Raw genomic sequence first — 22,413 nt, 5'->3', positions numbered from 1 at the left:
TTCTCTCCCGTGAACCCGTTCCGAGGGTTTTACTCGCCAACGAGAGGAGAGGAATCCGAGACGAGAGTCGAAACGCGGACAGAGGTCTTGTTCGCTGGAAGAAGGAATCGCCGTGGAGCTACCCGTGATTGGGCTTCTCTATAGCATCGTCGTCGTCGTTGTCGTCGTCGTTGGCATCGAACATTCCGCTCGAACTACAACGGTCAATTAAGTACGTACGAGCATCGAGAGGAGAATAAACGTAGGGTGAAAATCGCTCGAAACGCAAAAAGAAAACTTGATTTTTTCACGCGCGGAGAGATACGCGCGAGCAAGCAAACTCAGCGGCGAGTTCGAGAGTTCGACACCGGAGATCGTCCGAGAGCGAGGAGAGTCCATGTCGAGCGACGCTCGTGGGCCCGTGAATTATCGGGTTCCTGCTAGTTGCGTGCCGAGTCTCGCACACCTCGGGCGAACGGCTCGTCTCCTCGCGACAAGACAATTGCCGCGCTTCCTGATATAGTTTGCCGCCTTTCCAACTGTAACGAGCGGAAATTCTCGAACCGCGCCGCTCTTTCCTCCTCACGAAAGCCCTCGCGTTCCCGTTCTCGTTCTTGTTCTCGTTCACACTCGGCTCGATCGTTTTATCGGCGAATCGCGGCTGTTCGCGCGACTCGCTTGTAACGGATTTGGCAACGCGATGCCGAGCGAAAATCGCCGCCGGGGATAAACGCTTTAATTTAATTAAGTTTTTTCGAATTTACGGCCGGATAATTACGAGGCAGCGCGTCCTCATTCGTGCACGGTTCGCCTCTTGTCGAGACGCTTTACAACGCACCGAGCAAATAAATTAACCCCGAATACGGGAGTGGAGCTGGTCGAACGAGGGACCAGCCAAACGCGGGAATAATATTTCGATTTGAGAGAAATAACCGAGGTCTAATCTGTTATTCCCCCTCCGAGCGTGACGCAGCTCCCCTCGCGCGTTTACCAACGATACGTGACAGCTTATTTCCCAAAAGAAATGCCACGGTGCTCCCCTCTGTAGCGCGTTCGCTGCCTGCCCGCTAATAAAGTTACGTTCGACTTCATTTGCCTGTTACCTTGCCACTCGTTCGAATTAGACGGGAAAACGGAGAAACGAAGAACTCGCCCTGTTAGCGTGGCGCATTTTCTTGGCGCGTGTGTACCAGCATATCGAGGTTGGAAAGGGAGAGGGTGGACGAAGATTCGGAGAATACGTATCTCGGCCGCATCGACGCGCGAGACAACTCGACTCCGCTTTGCTTCACTCGCTCGCTTCCTAGCCAAGCTACAATAGGATCGATATCCCGCTGGGGGATAAACCCTGTAATCCCCTGGCATCTGTAGACCACCTGCAGTCGAGCGTTTCGTCACGGATTCGTCGTCGTGCATTTTCCTCAGTGACACCCAAATCGGAATCGATTCCAAATATTTAGACAAGCCTAGCCGCGAAACGATGCCTATTGTCGTCGATCGATCCGATTGACTTTGACGTTTGCCTTTTTCAAATATCCTTCGGAATTCTCTAATGTGTCGTGCACCGAAAGACCAGTTCGATCGCGATCGATCACGACTAAAGTCAAGAGGTCTTTCTCGTGTGCGTAAACCGGTCGTTGAAAAGTCAAAGAAAAACATCAGCCCGACTCGACCGGCTACCGGACCTTTTCTGACGACAGGGATGAAATCGCGATGAATCGTAACGAGTCGCAGGAATTTCGTCGGCCGACCCAACTTCTCGTAGCCGAGATCGATCCGCAAGGCGAGGACGGGAAACGAAGAATCTCGTTAGATCGGACTTAAGCGACATTCGAGCTAGGGGCCTGGAGAAGGGCCGTCTGCCCGGAGAGTGGCGTGCCACCCAACCAAGAACCACGGGACAAAAGAAAACCGAATCCTCGGAGGGCGAAATACGAGCCGGCGCTGCTTCCTCTCTCTCTCTCTTTGTCCCTTTCTCGCTTTCTTCGCGGTTCGCGCGTTCCTCTCGGACAGAGGCAGCTCTATTCGCTCGCTCGTTCGTTCGTTCGCGTACACGACCTACCGCGCGACGTTCGCTAATCTCGCCAACGAATATAAGCATGTAGCTCGATCGTTGAAAGATCGAGAGCAGAAAGATCTTGACATCGAATCGAAGAGAACGCACAGAAGATTGAATTTCGACGGGAGCATCGGGAAAATTTTGCCGCGATCGGAGGAGAACGTGCAGCGGGGACTTTGCTATCGGGGATGGCGAATACACCCCAGGCCCCGTATCCCCGGCACGGTCGTTGGCAGCGCATTGGCAAATTAATTCGATGAATTAATAGGCGCTTCGGCGAGCGCGCAGCGCAGCACGCCGGCAACGAGCGGCCAATTCGGAGGCACGGGCTGCCCGAGCCAGCTACCGCACTGTTCCGGAGCCACCCACGCGAAACGATGCCCTGTGGTTCGCACCTACGTGCAACCGCGCGTACCTACGCTACCGCCGCTTTTCGAGAGCCAATCGATACCGGTGCCATCCTCGCCACCGCCATTTTATTTCGCGGCAAGCCCTTTTTTACCCCTACTGCCGCCGCCGCCACCGCCGCCGCCGACACCACCGCCAAACCTCGACCGCGGCAATTTTTAGACGGAAACGGAATCTAACGATCGCTTCGACCATCGCCCTCCGACTCTCTCCCTCCACTTCCCTTCGCGATCCCACTTTTTCCCAACGATAACTGCGTTTCGTCCAACGCGGAACGATGGATTCGTTCAGAAACACGTCTCTCTTCCGACATCCGCCGTTGAGTGAAAGAGACGGAACGTGCAGCGTTCAGAGTCGTGGAAAAAACGCGAGGAAAAGCTGAAAGGCGAAGAAAAGGAGAGGGTGAGAAGGAGGAGACGAAGGTGGAGAAGGACGGTCCGCGGCAGGCAGCGTAATCTAAACGAGCGATCGGGATCCGATCGAGATCTGATAATCGAGTTGTTGGCACCTGTGGCAGCGGACATAATTAATGTCGGCTAGGTGCTACCGGCTGCCCCTCTCCCCGTCCTAGTCCCGCTCGTTAATTCCCGGCGGGACATTACCGAGCAAATTAGGCGAGCCAAGTCTCCTTCTCTCGCTCGTTTCTCCGTCATCGTCGGCGACGCGCGCGCTTTTGCCTTTTCTTCGTTCCCTCGTTGTCTTCGTTAGGCACGCACACTGGTACGCGTTTTTCGCCGGCTTTCGGTCCCGAAACGCGCGGAATGAAGTGGCCAAGGATCGGTCAGGAAGTGGGCGTTCCACCGCGTCGACTTGCGAGAGCCAGTAGAAAAGGAAGAAGAAGAGGGACAAAAACGAGAGCAAAAAACAAGAATGAGAACGAGTAAAGTGAAAAGAGAAAAATACGCTATACGGCTATCATCGTCTACGTTGCTCTTTCTCTTTTACAGATTTTCCCTCTTCCTCTCTCTCTCTCTCTCTCTTTCTTGATTCTGTCCTCTTTCGCCTTGCCTTCATCGTTTCCACGAGGATAATCGACGATTCGACGCGTTCGCTGATCTCGAACGTTCGTCTCGAACCGTACGAGCAGATTGTTGTTAAAAGAATGCACGACTAGCGTTAAGGAATGAAAAGTAAAGGGAAAAAGGGCGAGTTCGAGGTGCGATACGGACGAAGGATGCGATAGGATAGGAAAAACTCGGTGAAGAAGGTTCGGCGGTGTTTCTTGTCCCGGACAAGCAAAGTCTCTCTCTCTATGGCTGGGGAAGAGGGTGAGCGTCCGAGCAGAGCCGTTAATGTTTTGTGTATTCAAATAAAGAGCGTCGATGCGCGCATTCGCACGCAACCGGCCTCGACCTGTGTCGGCCAGAGTCGAGCCGACTCGTTCAACGGTTAATGGCTTTATAATGCCTTCGTTTCGCATTAAAACGCCACAACGGTGCTCGCCTCCGATTCGCGGCGATATGTATGCCGCCTCCTCTTGCCAGAAAGATTTCTCGCCCGGACGCCTTTCTTTTCCGCACCTCTCGAACAGGCAGATCGACCGACGATAATCTCCCGTGCTAGTCGAGTCGCTTTCTTCGGCGATCCCGTGGATTCAAATTTCCAAGGCGCGTCGTCGAGAGGTTCGAGGGACAAATCCGGCGCTTTGTCCGGCCATCCTACGATCCCCGTTACTCGGTTAACCGAGGGAATTGAAATCGCCTATCCTGTGGAATCCGTCGGATTCCCTCTCGATGTCCGCGCGTGCCGCCAGTATCTCGGCGATCCAGGAAGCCAGCTTCGTTCGAGGAAAAATTCCGTTTTCACCGGAAGGGAGGAGTTGAACGGTACAACTCGTGTGTCATTACCGAGGCGACGGATCGATACTTCGGTAGACGCGGTGCTGCGTGGCAATTCGTCGTTGCCACGCTTTGGAGCGAAGAAACCGGGTCCGGATGGAGATAGGAGCGGAACGAATAAGTAGCTGCTGGTAGTTGGTAGTTGGTAGTTGCTGCTGTAGGCTTGGTACAAGAGTTTATTAGGGTTTATTTACAAGGGAACAGCTTGCACAGCGATATTTTATGCATTTTCACAACACAAGCATCAACGATATAACGCTCTATGCTAACGCTAATCGCCGATACCGGCGACAATGAATCGTCGCTTAAGCTATTTTGCGTGGAAAAGACGCAGAGCGCGTTCTTTTCGGACACGAACGCGCAACGTTCCGCTCTGCGTTTCTCCACGTCGAGTACGGAGTTGGAACATAAATAACGATAACGATAACGATAAGTCGTGATACGAAATATACAACTTATGTTACACGAACGAAGTCGATATTACCTAGGTCTCGTGAATTCGTACGTATATATGTATAGCTATATACAGTAAAGGTCGTCATACGATTGATCGCTTAAGAATGCACATACGTGCGGCCAGGGGATCCAACAACGACCGTACCGTATATACAGTGCTTCGTCTTCGTCTTCGTCTTCGTTTTCGTCTACGTCTTCGTCTTCTTCCTCTTCTTTTTCTTCCGCTTCTTCCCGTTACGTTGCTCCGATCGAAAACGCAAATTCTGCGACGACGTGGTTGTTGTCAGTGACGATTCCCGGTGAGGATCAGACACACGGAAAGAACGACGAGAAGCGTGGCAGCGGGTCTCGTGCGGGGAGAAGTCGAGTGGTCCCGAGGTCGTGGAAGAGCGCGCGCGCACGCGAGGTACGGCGGCGCCGAGAGGAAGACGTCGACTACGACGGCGACATATCCTGGGCGTCTCTTCCGAGACTGTCTGTCGGAGAAGGTGTCGCTCTACGCGAGGGCGAGGGAGAGAGCGATGGCCCGACCGGGGTGGAGGACTTGGGGGCGGTGGCCAGGTGGTACGGGGAGAAACGATGGTGTGCCAGAGCCAAGGCCGATGGATAGAGAGGCCGAGGTGCCGCTGGCCCCGTGCTCGGACTCTGCGTGCTAGACCCTGCCAGCTGCTGCTGTTGTTGTTGTTGTTGTTGCTGCTGCTGTTGCTGGTGATGCGCGGCCGCGAACAGCGTCGGCCCGATCGACGAAGCCCACCACAGATGGCTGAGCTGTTGCTGCTGTTGTTGCTGTTGCTGTTGCTGCTGATGGCTGGTGCCGGCAGACGAGGCGCCGGGATAGACGAGAGCAGCGGGCCCGATCAGCTGAGCGTACGGGCTGACCGCGACCGCCGCCGCGGCCCGAAGCAGCATCTGTGACCGCGCCGCCCACGCCGTCTTCTCGTCCAGGTTGAGGTTAGCCACCGCTCCGGCCTGAAGTTGATCCATCTCGAACGGAAGCCGATGGGAAAACCTCAGCGATTGCTGCTCGGCCAGCATCGACTCCATCGTCTCCCTGAAAGGGAAGCTGCTCGATTACGCGCGTATTCGCTCTCGCGGCGATTAGAGTTCGTCGTGCCGCGTCCGTAAACACGTTCCTAAGATTTACCTCTCGAAATCGGTCAGACGAGACGAGTCCCGAAACCCCTTAGCGAACGGATTGCTGTCGATCTTGAGCTTCGTGATCTGAAACAGAAAAGTCAATCTTGGTCGTCGATTTTAGTCAGCCGCCGTCGATTTCCCCATCTCGTTACCACGGGCTACGACGACTTTTCTCCAATCGGAAGTTACGTCATCGCCGGCCGCCAACGACGCGTATCGGAAAACGGTCGACCGTTTCGAAACGGTTCGTTCCATCGATCGAGAATCAACGGCTCGTAAAATTAGAAGAAGCCGGGAAAAACGACGCGGCGTTGCATTCCAGATAGGAGAAGGGACAGAACCGGTGAACGAAGGATCACGGTGGCAGCGAGAACGAGAGGCGGTCATTCGGGTTCGCGATCTTTCGAAATTCGCTGGAGAAAGTTGGCAGCTAGAAATCTACCCCAACTGGTCTTCGCGAGGGCAGCGTTCGGCCGTTTCGCGTTACCGCCGCCATCCGGCCACCCACGATGCGGACGGAGCAGGTGGCATCGGTCAAAGTCGAATTAGCTCGGGGTGACGAGATTCTTCCCGTCTCACGCTTCCGTAAACCCTCGACGAACGAAAGCTTCCTCTTCCCCGCACGTCTGTCGTATCCAAATACCGAAACGATCGGTCGCGTTCGAAAAAGGAAAACGGTATGATTTCGCGGGGCGGCCGACTTGCTTTTTCGCCTTCGATGAAAAAAACCGTCCTTCGACTCGTCCTCGTTCGTTTCTCTCCGAAAATCCCTCGGAAGGGAAGGTCGAGATGGAAAGGTTGAAAGAGAGAGAGGGAGAGAGAGAGGCGGGATCTAAGAGAGAACAAGCATCCGCGCGTGTTTGTGAGCGAGAGAGAGAGAAATAGAGAGGGAAAGAGAGAGAGAGAGAGGGTCGGGAACTAGAGTCGGTGTCGAGTGGGTGGTCCAATTACCCTACGGTTTCGCGCTCAGGAGCAGCACGTGCAGCCTGGTAATAAGACTCTTTCGTTCAAAGCCGAGGCTAAGCCGCGCTAAGCCCGGAGCTGCCTCGGTTTTAGTTACGATTCCGCTGACATCATTAGCCAAACATCTGGCCCACCTCCGCCGTCAGCGTCGTCCTCGTCGTCTAGCTACTTACTTGGACCGCGCGCGTCGTTCCGCTTCGGTCTCCGCGCGGCGTCGTTCTCTTTCGGCTGTGTTCGTTTTACGATCAGCCGGGCAGCTATAGTTCACTCGCCTCGCGACCATACGCCTATCTTTGAAATCGACCAGCGCGGCCGCTACTTTGCGCGAACCGTTCGCTTTGATATCGTGCAGCTCCTTTTGCCGGATTCGAACCGGTGACGGACTGGACTCGCCGCCACGCGTCTATCGCGTCGGCGGTCTCGCGACGAGCACCGATTAATTTAGCAACTCGACGCGCACGCGGCTACGCCTTCTCCTTTCAGGCAAATCGAGAGGCGCGCGCCGCGCGGCCACCGCTTTTCGCCTGCGTCCGTCTATCGACACCGACACCGAACGCCAGTTTCCAAGGAATGCGAGGCCACGATGATTTCGCGCTTTATTCGGATGAAAAACGAAATTCGTTGGTCGATCGTACGCGCGGCTATCCCGGCGAACGGTGATCAAGTTATACGATTTCACTGACACGATCCGACCAAACGGTTGGACCACTTCCCAGACCGATTTACAGCGTCCACGGTGGACGCGCGGCGAGTGCTACGCCATGATATATTTCCTCGCTCTCTCGATGCCAAACCATCGTCGGAACGTATAAATCGTAGCAGCCAGCGGCGCACCCTCCTGCCAGATATTTTACTCTATATCGGCCGGGATAGCGGGAATCGCGAAAAAAATACCGGAGATTTTTGTCGTCGCCGGTATCGGTCGATGCGCGAGCGAAGGTCGTTGCCCTCTGGTTTCGTCGGATCGCCGTGCGATTCTGCAGGACCGACTCGCGAATTCGCCGCTGCCAACGACGAGCCGACGCGATCGACGATGCACGAAACAAAGTCCACGGCGATCCGTCACGCGATATTCGCGAGCGTAAACCTCGTACTCGGCTGGGCTAAGGAAGGAAAGAAAGGGGCGCGGTTTTCAGGACACGAAGTACATAATTTTCAACGAAAGCTGAACAAAGGCGCGGTTCGATCGTAGTCGGTAGCTCGAGGACCGATCGAACAACGTTTGTTCATCGAACGACAGGTAGCCAATTACGTCCAGCTGCGAAGCGCCGATGAAAATTGTGAGAGAATTTGCGAACGCGGTGAACGGGCTTGCGTTTCTCTCTGTTGGGACCGATCGGTTCTTCGGACTCGGGGGAGTTTCGACCGTTTCCATTCACGAACCGCTAGTCTGCTAGAACCGAAAGAACGCGATTCGATCTGCTGACGCCAGCACCGATCGATCGTTCAACCATATGAATTTTTTCGCGTTTCGACCGAAGAGAAAGAGAGGGAGAGAAAGAGAGAGGTAGAGGAGTATTCCCTCGCTACATGGTCCGATTCTGCTTCGGTCGCTCCCTCCACAGAAGCTCCGCAAAATGAAGCCGTAGGTAATTGAAAGGGATGCTTTCGCACCCGGTCCGCTACTAATAATAGATTTAATAGAGACGCGCTCATCGAAGAAGGGGTCCCGCGCTCGCTCGGCTTGGAAGCTCGGCGCGCACCACGACCGCTATTTAGTGCCGGTTGCGCGCTGTCATGCTCCCTAAACTTACTCTTTCTTTCGTTCTCTCTCTCTTGCTCTTTCTTTCTGGCGTTCTCTATCTTCTTCACAGCGCGACGTCTCGTCGAGAATTCGCGTTGTCGCGAACAAACTTCGCGAACGAAACGAAATGTTCGTGGTTTGGCGTTCGACGCGCGCACGACGAAATCGAAGCGTGGCCGTGTGTGTCCCGGTGGCCGTAAGTAAGTACACGCGTGTGTGCCAACCGACCAGCCGCCAACGCGTACAGCCGCCGTGTGTGGTTTCCAGAGGGGCCTCCTCCTCTTCCTCTCTCCCGCCTCTGTCTCATTTGAACGCGATTATTTATGTTTTCTTTCGTTCGTGCATGCCGACGCCGACGCCTGCAGCCACTAAAACCATCGACTGCTTCTTCTTCTTCTTCTTCGTCTTCTTCCTCTTCTTCCTCCTCCTCCTTCTTCCCTTTCTTTTCTTTCATCTCCTCTTCATCTCCTTCGCTGTTTCCTCCTCTTCTCCACCTTCTTCTGCTTCTGCTTTTGCACCCGCTCTACCTTGTTCCGCGACGCGCTCAGCCCCGTCTTCTTTTTACGTTAGCGCGTCCTTACTTCTCGCTTCGTTCCCTTTCCTTCTTCGTTTCGTTTCTTTTCGCTTCTTCGCTTTTTTCACGGTTTTTCTCGGAATTCACGAAACGTGAAACGACTTAGCAGGCAGTTGCCCGCCGTTTCAGCGTCGAGCAGCTAATTAGCCAAAGTATAGAGGCACAAGGTATAAAAAGATAGCGACGCGCGATTTATTACCACGAGAATTTTCCACTGCGATGATCGCGATCACGATTACTCCGCAATTATTACGAGGCACCGCGTTGAAACCGCGTTTATCTTAAAACACCTTCCGGCGATACGTCGTCGTTTTTCTCGATTATCTCTACAAACTCCGAAATCGTTAAACGAAACACGACGAATACGTTTAACTCGCGTCTCTCTTCGAGTCCTACTCTCCGGTAGAGTTTCTTACGCTCCCAACGAACGTTATCTCTCGGGCCAATGTCGTTATCTTCGTCCTAACATCAAACGAAATCGGAGAACCGCAGCCGATTCGAACCGATAATTCCAATGGTGGCCGAGCAAGGAAACCTTCGAATAGTGCGTGGAACGTGGCAGCCTGCCCGTAGCTATACGGTAGTAAGTATTTACATACTTATGTATCTACGCATCTATTCCAGAAGCGTAAACGTCGACTTTGGATAACGACGGCCCGTCCACGACGACCACCACGAGCGGGACGATTAGGAGCGGAACAGAAGATGGGTCGCGGAGAGCGGGGCGGCCGAGTCCCGAGCGAAAGAGAAGAGGCAGCGAACGAGAGAAGGCGAGGAGACATCAGCTGGCGATAAGGAGCCGGCAGAACGGATGGAGAGGAATACCAACGGCGAGCGTGGCCAGAGGGAAGAAGAACGGCAGTTAGGTTATGAATTATGACGCGTGCGAGCGAGAAAGACGAATCGAGTCGGTGTTAGAGGTCGTTACGAGAAAGAGTCGGCTTGGAAAGACAAGAGGAAGACAAAAACCGTCCGCAACGATACGTAGTTCGTACACGGGAAGTGGCTGGCAGGGAAAAAAAAGTTGGTCCCTGCTAAACGAGCCTACCCCTCGACGATGACGAGCACGAGAAGAGCAACGGAGCCAGCGAACAAGACGAAAGACAACACGGAGAGCACGATAACGACGACCGACCGACCGACCGATGGGAGAGCCGCGAACCGCGACGAATCAATTTCGAGACAGCGCGGCGCGACGGCCGGCTAAACGAGCCAATGTCTCTACGCCACGGAAATCCTCTTGTCCTCGCTCCACCGCTGCGCTTTTTTTCTCGTAACACGCGATCGGAAGTATCGAGCAGCGATCGCGACCGCGAATCTCCGCCTTCGCTTTTGCCTTCGTCGTTGCGGCTGAGACGGTGAGGAGCGCGGTCGAACACGGTGATAACGACCAGAAGCGAGGACAAAGGACGCCAGAGATAGGAAAAAGAGAGTTACGAAGAAGAGCGTGCGAGGCCGAGGAGAACAGTGGGAACGGACGTAGGAAATTGGACGTAGGAGGGGGAAGGGGACGGAAGGAAAGGAAAGGAAAGGGAAGGAGAGCCGGGTCGAGGTAATTGCCGGGGCATCTCTTCGCACCTCATCATCGTCATCAACGGCTCCGACGTTCTCGTGGTTGTCGCGGACGACGAGGGTGGGTCGTCCAACGCGGACCACCCGTTAGCGCTTTGAAGCCGCTCGATTGCCTCGGTTTCCTCCTTCTCTCTCTTCGTCGAAACGACCGCAGCTCTCGCGGATCTTGCACTTTTCTCCCTTTATTAGAGGCAAACCACGCGGAGATGCTCGAATCTAAGCAATCGCAGAACGTACGGTTTGCGACTTTGCTCCGTCTTTCGTCTGGCGCGTTGTTCGAAAGCCGCGTTGCTCCGACAACTACGACGACGATAACGACAACGATGATTCTGGTTAGTTTCGAAGGAACAGAAACAGGCGGAGGATTCCGATCGCGTCGTTCGAAGAGAAATGGAAGAGGAGAGAATAGACGTCGCGCGTCTCTCCTGGCTCGAAAATCGGATCTCGCGTCGTGCCGCGGGCATCGCGACGCCCGTGGAATGCGAACGACCGCGAGTCAGACCACACACCAGGCGGTCGCTGCTAAACGACTATCGTAAAATACGATTGCGCTGTCGCCCTTCTCGCGCTCCGAACCAAGGAATCCGTAGTTGGACGCGCGCAAGAAGAATCGTCGCGAGGTTAAATGTACGACCGGGCTCCGGCTAAGTCGTCGCGTTCCAACGCGAACGTCCGCTAACAATTCAAAGCGGAAAACCACCGCCTGGAGTCACTGGAACGTCCCGCGCTCACCGTTAATTTAAATGTCGCGCAGGCAAGTCGAAAATTCGCGATGGCGACCGAATCCGCAGACTGCGAGAAGAAAATGTGGCAGCCCGGGGGTACGACAATTTGTACGTTTCAATCGGTGGAGAGGAAACGATTATCCGAAGCGAAGGGCCGAGCGACGAGCAGACGAGAGAGGAAAAGAGCGAGAGAGAGAGAGAGAGAGAGAGCACCGTTCCCGGGGGCACGTGGAAGACGCGCGATGCGTCACGGCGTGGCGCGGCGCGGCGTGGCAGAGCAGATCTCGACCGACGCGTCGAGGATCGCGTGAGAAAAAAGCGAAAAGGGCCAAAGAGAGAAAGCAAGGATAAAAAGAGGGAAAAAGGAGGAGAAAGGGAACTGGGGAAGGAAGGTGGAACGAATAAAAGCGTGTAACGGTAGCGAGAAACAAAGCGAGACTTACGAGTTGATTCTGATAGGCGGTGACAGCGGTGAATATCGCCTCTGGGAATATGAAGGTCTTGTGAGGTTCCTTTTCGAGGTCTGTTATCGGCTTGGCGGTGCCCGACTCCGGTCGCTTCACCAGGTGAATCCTCGGTTGATATTTGTGCATCGAGTTCAACACCAGCTGGAAATCGTTACGAGTCGGTCAGAAGATTCGCAGCGCGTGGTATCTTTATCGACGCGTTTGAAAATAAACGATCGTACCGCGTTTAAATCGAACGAGAGTCTGTTACCACTACCATCGCGTAATCTTCGCGAACGTTGCGTCTCACCCCCCTCGACTGGCATCGATTCGACCGTATTCGGTGCACCGATTCGTCGCGTTTCTCGAGTTTGCCCCCGGTTCGTCCCGTTCTTCGTCTCTCTACCTTCTTCGATTCGTCTATCGCCTCGGGAAACGATAGATGGACGATACGAGAGGATCTCGACGGGAGAAAAAGCGTATGAATTAGGAGCACTTTGCTGGTCTCGAACGTTCCCCGCTTACCATTCAAAAGAATCACTTTGCCTTCGTCCGGCACCGTGTAACATCCTGAATACAAAATGAGTACCGTGAAGAACCGTAGCCACGATCGGGGTTCCTATTTACGTCAGTCATCCGATGAATTAAGGAGTCCGCTGCTGGCTGCCGCTGCCGCTGTCGTTGTCGGACAGAAATCGAATACCAGGCCACGATACTGCCACGAACCCACCGACCGAAGCGACGCGTTAGATGCGTTCTCGTTCTCCCGCGAATCGGACGAAACGAATCGAAACGAATCGCAAACGAAAACAAATACTGATCGATCGAACTACGAGCTTGGGCTTGCCGCAAAGCTACTCACGTGGCCGTGCCTATCCATGTCGTTGTTGGTAAGCTTCACTTTTTCGAACGAGACGACTTGCTTTCGAAGCTGCTCGCCCGTAAAAGGTGAGTCCGGGTGCACGTAGAGACGAGCGGGCGCCGGAGGATCGGCCTTCCCAGCTACCAGCCAAGAGCTCCTGTGATACGCGTATCGATACCTCTTGTTATCCACAGGAACGATGTCCATCAGAACCGCGTATCGACTATCCGCCTTCAATCCGTTGAACGACACTCTGCACGTTGGAAACATTCTCCTGCGAAATAAACGATAGCTGAGCAAGAGACAGAGAAAGAGATAGAGAGAGAGAGAGAGAGAGAGAGAGAGAGGATTATCGGTGGTCGAAAACCGTCCACGCCGATTTCAGGGTTAACGCGCCAACACCGAAGCGGACACCGAGGTGGTGGCAGGTTCGCTGGGTACCAGAAGAACCAGCAGGCAGAGGGGGCGGAGGGTCAGAATCGAGGGGGCAGAGGATGAAGCCTGGCGTGAATGTTTTGCCTCGGAGGCCAAACATTAATACCGTGTCGGGCCCCCCGCTGCTCGACCACTAAAACGCGGGGACACCCGCCGATCTTATCTACGTCTTCTCCTCGGTCCTTGTCGACTCGGTATGCATTCATCCCGCCAGCGCCACGAGCGTGAGTAATGCTTTTATTTATCAACCCGTCCTTTGTTAATGAATTGAACTCGCCTCGCGAGAGAAGCTAGCCTCTTCGATTCCACCTTCTGCCTACCCCCTGTACACGACCTCCTCACCCACGATCGAACCTCTAACCCCCGACTTCCTCTCATCCCGGGACGTCGCTTTTCCTTCCCAGACCCGCTCCCACGCCCTCCACCCTGTTTCTCGCGTCGATCGAAACCACGGCGACGATTCTTTCGTCGACGGGTCGCCGTCGTCGTTAAAACTTCTCGAAAAGCTTGGCAAATTTCCTCCTTCGGAAACGTTCACGCCCACTTGGCGAACGCAACACCCGAGCTGCTGCTTGGAAACGCCGGTGCCGCGCTTCGAAGACAGGGGTCTAAGGACACGGTCGTGCGAGAAGGGAGAATTTTCTGGCCGAGAGGAACGAAGGGGAAGGTCTCTCGAGTTTTGTCCTTTAAGTCTCTGCAAATAACGGGAAACGAGGGAGAGAGGGTAAGGACCGGGATACGACGTAGGAGGCGGACGCAGAGGCGGAGGCGGAAGCGGTGGCAAAGGCGGAGGAGGCAAAGGCGGAGGCAGAGGCGGAGGCAGAGACAGAGACGGAGACAGAGACAGAGGAGCGGAGGCGAAGGCGGTGGAGGGTGGCGTGGTAGAAAGTCGAACGGGTGAGGGACGATAAGTTGACGCGGGTGGAGGGTGCGACGAGCAACATCGCGGCGCAGATCTAATTACCAACGCGCGAGTGAACGCGCAGTAGGGTAGTGGAACCCCTTTGGGAGTCAGCGAACAACGAGAAGGAGCGGGAGCAGCAACAGCAGCAGCACGGATGTTGCCGTCGTGGCGGGCAATTAGGCGCGCGTCCGCCGCGTCGCGTCGCTCTCGTCCTTTCTCCGGTATTCGCCTCCCTCCCCATCGTCCTCTTCTTCTCGTCGTCTCTCGATAACGTCGTCTCGACGTTTGCCGACTGTTCGATCGCGTTCTTCGTCCAATTTTACTCGCCCGCCAGTTCGTCACGTACCGTAGATCGGCGATAATCGTAATCGAGGGAAACCATTTAATCAAGACCGCTTACACGCCGCGCCCGACATCGTCTTTACACGAATATTTGAATTGGTTTTCCGTTCGCCTTCTCCAGAGACGCAAATCGGGAACCTTACCTGCCAGTTTTCGTGATGATCATCTCGGTGCCTAGTTCGTTGAATTTATCCCATAAGTCTTTCGTCTCGAGGTGACACACCACGTGCCTAAGCTCTTCGCAGTTGGACCGTTCCTGAAGGAGAGGATTCACGGGTGAAGCTGCTTTGCCGCTGGTGCTTCCGGCGTCATCCGTCTCTGGATCGTCTTCCGCGACGATCGCCTCCTGAATCGGTGGAGCGCCGCGGACCACTCCAGAAACGCTCGGTTCCCTTTCTGAAAAGCACGCGAGGGATAATGAAGATGTAGGTTCCAAGTTTGCCACCGATCGAAAGAGAGGATGAAATTACCGCGACAATCGGAAAGGGAAAACCGATCGAATCGTTTGTCGATGAAAGAAACGCATGTATCGAGATACCGCGCACGGGTCGAGCTAATAAAAAGGCGTTAGCTACGACGACGGATAATTGATTAATCGGTTGCATCGTGGCTATCGGCAACAGGCACATAGAAACCTCGACTCGGATGCGGATAATCTCGCGCCTCTCCCTCCGTGTACATCGAAAGGTTCCCAGCTGCAGCGTGGGTCACGAACAACCACGAACACGTTTTGCGGCTAAAGCAGGCACCGCGAAAGAAAATTGCCGTTATCCCAAGTAGTAATTCGTAGCTAATGTCTTGCGTCGCGATGCGACGAGGTGGGGTAAGGCGCGGAGTGATGCGAACCGCCACGAGGCATCCACCGTCTGTTGTTGCGAGAATCGTATTCCGCGACACAATGACACTCATTCTCTCGATAATTAGTAGTCGTCTCGATCGTCGGTTTCGCAGTTGCGTAAACGCAATCACGCGACCCACTCGATCGGTCGACCGAATTCTCGAGCCGCGCGTCGCAATCATCCAACATATCGGCGAACCAGCCAACCATCTATACCACGAATAACCCAAAAGCGACAGCAGATCGCAATCTACCGCGCGCGCGTTCCTATAATTAATCGATAGTTTGCGATTTTCAAGGATCGTTCGTTCCGTGTTTTGCACGACGCCGATAGGCTCTAGACCGGTGTAATCGAACGCGCGCGGTTCATTCTCCCACTTTTTCTCTCTTCCTCTCTTCGTCTCCCTCGGCATTCGTTAGAGCGTCTTCCCGGCCGAGACAATAACGACGCCGCGGTAGCGGCTGCTAAAGGATAATTATCCACTTACGACGGAGGTTACTTTAGTTTAACGTTATTATCCCGACCAATGCCGACCAAGTGGCAGCGGTTCGTGAAATTACAATCTTTCCGGCCAAGGTAAAACGGCGACGAACGCTCTTGTTTGCCCTCGCGCACAGATACCTCTCTCTCGCATCGGTTTTCAATTTGTCTCTTGCCGATTGCAATTTCGGAAATTGGATAGCGTGCCATCGCCTAAAACGGCGCGCGTAAACGCGTTCGATCCCGAGGGGTCGTTCGATCGCAAACCGCTCGTTACGACCAAGCTGCAGGACGTCCGAAATTCGTTAGGTCGCGGCCGGGCGATGAAATTCTCGCGCGAATCGAGTTTTTTCAACGATAGCCGCCATCGAACGCGGCTCTCCCGCCATTTCCTCCGTCTTTGGAACAACCGTGCAGAATTAGGGACGCTCGCTCGTCCAAGAGCTTTTGAGAGGCAAGAAACGTTTGATAAAATAGAAGAAACCCCTGTGGGCGAGTGTTCGCGAAATCCGTTCCGAACGATCCGCGATGGAACGAGAGAAACGCGTTCGCGAGTGTTTCACTCGTTCGGCCGTTTTTTCCAATCGATCGAACGACGACCGAACGCAAATCAAATCGAGTTTCACCGACTAACAAACAATTCCTCTCGATCGGCCGGACGATTAACTTCCGACACTCGATAAATTCGAGTTATCGCGAATAAATTAACAATAAACACTATCCGCTCTGCCAACTATTTTCGCAGCAGATTTTCTACGTCGATAACTTTACAACCGTGTATTTCACTTAACGCGGCACGCTTAAAAATTACTTTCGCTCGTTAAACTGATTCTCCTCGCTCTCAAGGGAGAGAAAAACCAATCGTTGCGTCTCTTGCCCCTCTCTCTCTCTCCCTCTCTGTCTATTTTCTTTTTCCCCTCTCTCTGTCGCTTATGCTTGCCCAGTTTTTGCAAATCAACGAGTTTCTTTATCGTAGCATCGCGAAGGAACGAACGAGCGAGCTTGACGCGACAAAAATCAGCGACACTTCCGGCGTGGCAGGGATCGGGAGGGTCGTTCGAGTCGCAGGGAAAGCCGGTGATTTTCCACCGTGGTCGCGACAACGACGATCCGACATTCCCAGGCTAAAGTCGGAGCGGCACTCGAGTTGCACGCAGGGCAAAAAGAAGCGACATGAGGGCACGAGGGCAGCGACGATGGCGGAAGTGGCGTAGGCGGTAGCGAAGGTGTCGTCGCGCCAAACGCGAATAACTGTTTAAACGGGAATTTTCGCGAGGCCGTAGCGGCTAATTGGCCGGTCAGAGAAGGTTGGCGCGATGTGTGGTCTGTCATCCGCGTATTTTTATTCGACACGGCGAACGGCGGTGTTAAACGACTGACGAAACGGATGACGAGTCGCCAGAACGGTTCGTGGCTGCGCGTCTGCCGACTGAGCACGAGTTTCGTTCGAGTTTACGAGCGACCTCGTCAAGTGAGTTACGGTTGCGAGTGCACGGCGCACCAGTGCCGCCGGATCAAAGACGCAAAGGAGGACAGATTGAAACGCGTCCCACTGCTAATGTCCTCCCACGAGATCTACGAGAACTTCAGCTCTTCCCGCCTTCTTCTTCGTTCGCGCGTCACGCGCTTCTCGCCTCGCTTTCCACCGCGTCGTTTTAGGCTCGGTCCAGACGAGCGACGTTTTACTGTACGACACCGTTGCGGTAGCGTTGGTAGAACGGAGAAACCAGGTATTTGTTTCAAAGTCGTCTGTTTCGCGAGAGAAGGATACGTGCACACGTATCTCCTTGTCCTTTCAACTCGTTGCTGCTGCAGCGATTTGCCGCAAACCGCTGGCTCGCATCGAGCCTTAAACTTGCCTCGCGACTCGCGACCCAGACATTTCTCTTTCCATATTACTACGTTACGCCGCGTGTCCACGATTTTCTTCGCGGATCGCCGATTCCGTATTCCACCGGTTATTTTTAATCGATCGCACCGTTCGATTCGATCAAGGTGCAGAGTCTCGAAATCGATCGCGCTGTCTTTCTTTGTCCTTCGTTACGAAAGCTCTCACGATCAACGTGACGCGATTGCTTAACAAACAACCAAGTTCGCGTATCGACAACGATAATCGACGGGTTTTCCTCTCTTATCGGTCGTTCGGTTGTCGCGAATCCACGAAATCTACAAATTGCTCTCTGGTCTTCTCGATTATCGAAAACGCAAGTCGCAATAGGAGATCTCATCGAAAAGCGAGCTATCGCGACAGCGTTCGATTCTCGGCGTTTCTTCAAAAACTCGCGTATCTTGGTTTTCTCGAGTGTAGCCAGCCTGTTACGCGCTATCTGATTGAGAGAGAGAGAGAGAGAAAGAAAGAGAGAGAAAGAGAGAGAAAGAGAGAGAGAGAGACTCAGGGCAATCGATCAATCTGTCGACAGGTAATTAAAAGAAGCATTTTGTTTGTTCGCGAAACATAAATTAATCTGGTTGTGACGAAGTACGCGCTCTTTGGATCACGTCCGACGGAATTCCCACGCGACCTTCTATCCTTCGAAACTCTCGTTTCTATCGCAACGCGAAGCAATTTCGTCACCCGGCAGACAAGTTTTCTCCTCGTATTTTGCAAACAACGTGGTTCACACACGCGGACTCGCCTCGAGACAGCGCCAACGGAACACCGAAACGATTCGGCAAGATCGACTCCGCGTCACCGACAGCCTGTCAGTTAACATGGTCGCTAAACAACTCGAATCAACGACGCGACGTCGATCGAAACGAAAATCACCGTCATTTCTCCGTGCTTTCTAGCTTTGCCTCTGACTACAACTACGCACAACGATCAAAAGGTTTTAGTCGAGCAACGACGTGCGATGCAATATTCCGGCTGAACGAACCGTATCGCCTCGTTTCGCCGACCGTATCGTCCGTTCGTTTCGAACGGACCACGCGCTTGCGAACCGATCGTCGATGGATTACAGGGTAGATCGACACGCAAAGACACAGTATACATCTTGAATCGTTAACGTGTGCTATAAAATGCGCCGCGAGGATTTGCCCGGAATCGTCTCCTACACCGTATGCCCTGCAAATTATCGTAATTGACATCTTCTGCGTTTGTCCGACTAAAAGTCATCCGCGTGGCGGTAGAACGCGATAATCGTTCTCCCTTATCGATATCGCTTATCACTTATCATCTATCGTCGCAAGAAATCTCGTTTGTCGCGAACTTGGGACACAAAGAGCTCCGATTCTTGGAAAGAGGAAAGAAAAAGAAAAAAAGAACACGGGAAAATAGAGTGCGATGTCATAACTACCGGCGCAACGGTAGCCCTGGCGATTGCCCGAACGGTAAACCGATTCAAGTGGGCGTCCACCAAATCGCAGATGATTCGACGCGTATAAAACGTCTATCGGCCGCGTGATTTTCGCTCCGAGGTTCGACGTTTACGCGTCACAGACGACGAGTCGTCTGGTTCCCATCTGGAAATCGATCGTTGACTTTCGTTGTCGGATGCGTTTGGTCGTGAAGAGACAACAAAATCCGGACGATCGTCATGGGTCGAGGCTGGCGTTCGCCGAGCGAGGGCTACGGGGGTCCGAGTAGGCGTTCAAGCAGGCATGCAAGCTCGTTGCTCGAGCAAGTCACTGATTACTTTTTTACGGATGACGTTCGCATACGTCGGCGACAACGGTCTATCGTTCGTCGCTCGATAAGCGGCATCGTATCGTTCGTCTCGTTACTTTGCAAAACGAAACGCTTTCAAACGGTTGAACGAAATTCATACGCGAACGGACATGAAGGAACACGCTACCTCGGAAACGCGAGTCTCCGAGAGGCATAATTCGTCGCCGGTTAACGAGTCACGAGGTTCCTGAGTTTGGGATTAGCGATTTATTCGAACTAGGTGGCTGGAGAACATGAAAGGAGAAGGAGGGGAAGGAGGAGGAGGAAGAGGAGGAGAGTATTCGCGCGTGTCCAACACACGTGCACGCACACGAGAGTTTGGTCGATTCATCGCACCGTTTACCCAAGTTTATTTGGGAACGACGGTCCGTTTCCGTGGGTGAATTGCACCGTGGCCAACCGTAAATTTCGACCGCGTAGAATCTTCGTGGGCGATTATTCGCCGCGGGCGTCCAAGATACGCGATGATGAAACCAAACACCGTCGAGTCTCGTTCGGACGTCTGGCTGAGCAAAGCAGCCACGATCGTTTCCAGAATTCCGATGAGACACCTCACCTGGCTGCGCGAAACGGCCGTTTCTCGCCTGGCGAATTAACGCGCGCCCGGACACAAACCCGGCTACATGCCGGTTCATTCACAATCTTCGCCGCTAAATAATTCATTAACCACGCACCAGCGCGCCGTCGTTCTCTACTTTTCTTGTCTTTTTCTTATCTCCCCGCTTTCTCTCCTTCCTTCCCTTTTACTTTGCCACTCTCTGCCTCTCTGCCACGATAGGTAACCTTTCAAAAATAACGCCCTTCGCGATTAAGACAAACGCTACTTGTCTCGACGGCGATCGTAGTCGTGGTCACCACCGTGGTCGCCGTTCTCGCTCGCGTTCGTCGCAGGTTGCTCCAAGAAACCGACAACCAACCGGCCACGAATAACCGATAACCGATAGCCGATAACTAACGATCGATAGGGTCGCTGTTTCGTCGGTCGCCTTTTTTGCTCGCTGAGAAAAACGACGGAGAACCGTGGTTTCATTATTAACGTACATATGTACATGGAACGCGAAGAAAAACGATTTTATTGCCCGAACCAAAGCTTAGAAAAAACTGCGGTGAGTGGCTCGACCCGATAACGCGACAGCTACGATCAGATTTCTATGTCGAGGATGAGGAAGGAAAGAGCTCACCGTGTTGATGCAATTTCCCTCCGCCGACGGCCTGTTGCTGCAACTGCCGATTATGATGAGGTTGTTGCAACTGAGGCTGAGTTTGTTGCTGAACCGATTGCTGTTGCTGCTGCTGCTGCTGCTGCAATGGCGAGGTCTGCGATTGCTGTTGCGTCTGTTGCTGCTGCTGTTGTTGCTGCTGCTGCTGTCTAGAATCTCGGGCCATGATGGCCGCGATGCTAAAGTCGGTGGCGCATTGGCGATTCGAGTTGCAGTTGTTGTTGAGATTGTTCAAGAGGCTGCTGTTCGGCGAAGGGCTGGAACTCTCGTCGCCGTCGTCGCGCGTGCAGCCGGGTGACAAACCGGTGGAAACCGCGGAGGCGGCGGCACCCTCGGTCTGCATTTTTCTTCCAAGAAACAGATGTCGAGATTCCTCGTCGTCCTCCTCGCTGCCGGCACCGCAGCCGCCTCCTCCTCCTCCGCCTCCGCCTCCACCGCCGCAGCCGCCACCGCCACTGCCACCGCCACCTCCACCACCGAACGAAGACAGCGTCAATCCGTTTCTCTTCCTGCCGCTGAGACCTCGCGACTCCAGCAACATCACCTCACGCTCTGCGTCTCGAACCTCGCTCGTCTGTCAACTATTATCGAGAGAAGATCGGTCTTTGGCTCGCTCCGGAAACAGTCGTTACCTGCCCGCCGATCCACCCAACAGAAATTTTCCACATTCTCCCGGGCGGCGATGCGACGATCGCGTCGCCTCGCCTGCGTCCCAGCGATCGAACGTTCGAATCTTCCGATCGAGCGTCAACAATCGACGATCGTTTTTGACGGAGAGAAACCGCGCCTCGCGAGGGTCGTCGACTCGCGCGTCTCGGTGCTCGCGGACCGGGGTTAAGTCGATCGTCGAAGTGCGCGACGAGGCGCGCGCATCGCCACGGTCACCAGGATGCGTCGAGTCTCCAGGTGTGAAAAACGGCGGGCAAACTGTTCCGACACACTTTTCGCGGAACGACAACAACAACAACAACGACGGCGACGACAACGACGTCAACGACAACGACGATAACGACGACGATGACGACGACGACGACAACGACGACACTAGCCCGAACAGGCGAGGAGGAGAGAAGTCGAGGGCGATTCTAGTTTGGATTTTGATCGGAGTAGAACGTGTCGCGCGATATCGACGACTTGTATCGAATCTCAGAGCGTGGAGAACGCGGTCGAGTCGAGCGGAGAGCGCGGACAGAGCGAGAAACGAGAGAGCGACCGGTTGCCCGACAGACTGACCCGCGCCACCGGCGGCCGGCTTCTCGTTTCGGCCCCCACCCCCGGCGCTTCGCGGCTCGCTCGAGCTCGATCGTCCGCGACGCGCGCGGCGAGACACGGGGTAGCGGGAGAGAACGCGCGCCACTCGACTCTCTCGGGGTGTGAGACGACGATGGGGCGGCCTGTTCAACAGGGAGAAAAGGCGACCCTAGCTCGGTAGGCGGTTCCCTCGAGCGAAGCTCCGCCCGAGCGATCAGCACCCGGCTCCGCCCGTAGTCTCTCTCCTCCTAGGAATTCGCCGAGAGGTTTGCGACCACCTTATTAACGCTTCCGTCCTTCTTCTTCGTGTCGAGCTGCACGCGCGCGCGCGCGATCGCCAACCGGCAGCCAGCTGTCTTTCCACGCGCGTACACCCGCGAACCGCGTTTTCTCTTCTTCTCGCGCGCTCTCTCCGCTCCTCCGCTTCCCCTTTCGACGCTTTCCCTTCCTTTCCCTTGGTTCCCGCGTCGTTGAAACGTTACCGATCGCGTTACCAGCCTCCTCGTGGCGGC

General features: G+C 54.4%; 1 protein-coding gene across 2 annotated transcripts; it reads right to left on the bottom strand.

Moving 5' to 3' along the window:
* Nucleotides 1-4,442: 4,442 nt before the first annotated feature.
* Nucleotides 4,443-21,883, bottom strand: LOC139992342 (uncharacterized). Of its 2 annotated transcripts, none has more exons than XM_072013106.2 (6): nucleotides 20,612-21,883; nucleotides 14,588-14,840; nucleotides 12,764-13,037; nucleotides 11,899-12,063; nucleotides 5,885-5,961; nucleotides 4,443-5,803 (listed from the first exon to the last, which is right to left on the bottom strand). In XM_072013106.2, the coding sequence occupies exons 1-6, from the start codon at nucleotides 21,189-21,191 to the stop codon at nucleotides 5,176-5,178; spliced, it is 1,977 nt and encodes a 658-aa protein (XP_071869207.1). In that variant the 5' UTR covers nucleotides 21,192-21,883; the 3' UTR covers nucleotides 4,443-5,175. The 2 variants fall into 2 exon arrangements, with proteins under 2 accessions (XP_071869207.1, XP_071869208.1); XM_072013107.2 differs by having other exon boundaries at nucleotides 4,443-5,791.
* Nucleotides 21,884-22,413: the final 530 nt, after the last annotated feature.

The sequence above is a fragment of the Bombus fervidus genome, chromosome 11, assembly GCF_041682495.2.
Source record: "Bombus fervidus isolate BK054 chromosome 11, iyBomFerv1, whole genome shotgun sequence".
Classification (NCBI taxonomy): domain Eukaryota; kingdom Metazoa; phylum Arthropoda; class Insecta; order Hymenoptera; family Apidae; genus Bombus; species Bombus fervidus.
Note: the sequence above shows the minus strand (reverse complement) of the source record. Positions and strands in the feature narration are given on the sequence as shown.

Bases quoted from the DNA above. Each gene is read 5' to 3' on its own strand.
- LOC139992342 (XM_072013106.2), bottom strand. From the start codon at position 21,191: ATGTTGCTGGAGTCGCGAGGTCTCAGCGGCAGGAAGAGAAACGGATTG. The intron at 14,841-20,611 runs GTGAGCTCTTTC...CGTGCTTTTCAG, and splicing joins AGGGAAATTGCATCAACACG to AAAGGGAACCGAGCGTTTCT. The intron at 5,962-11,898 runs GTAAGTCTCGCT...TTTCTGTTTCAG, and splicing joins CCGCCTATCAGAATCAACTC to ATCACGAAGCTCAAGATCGA.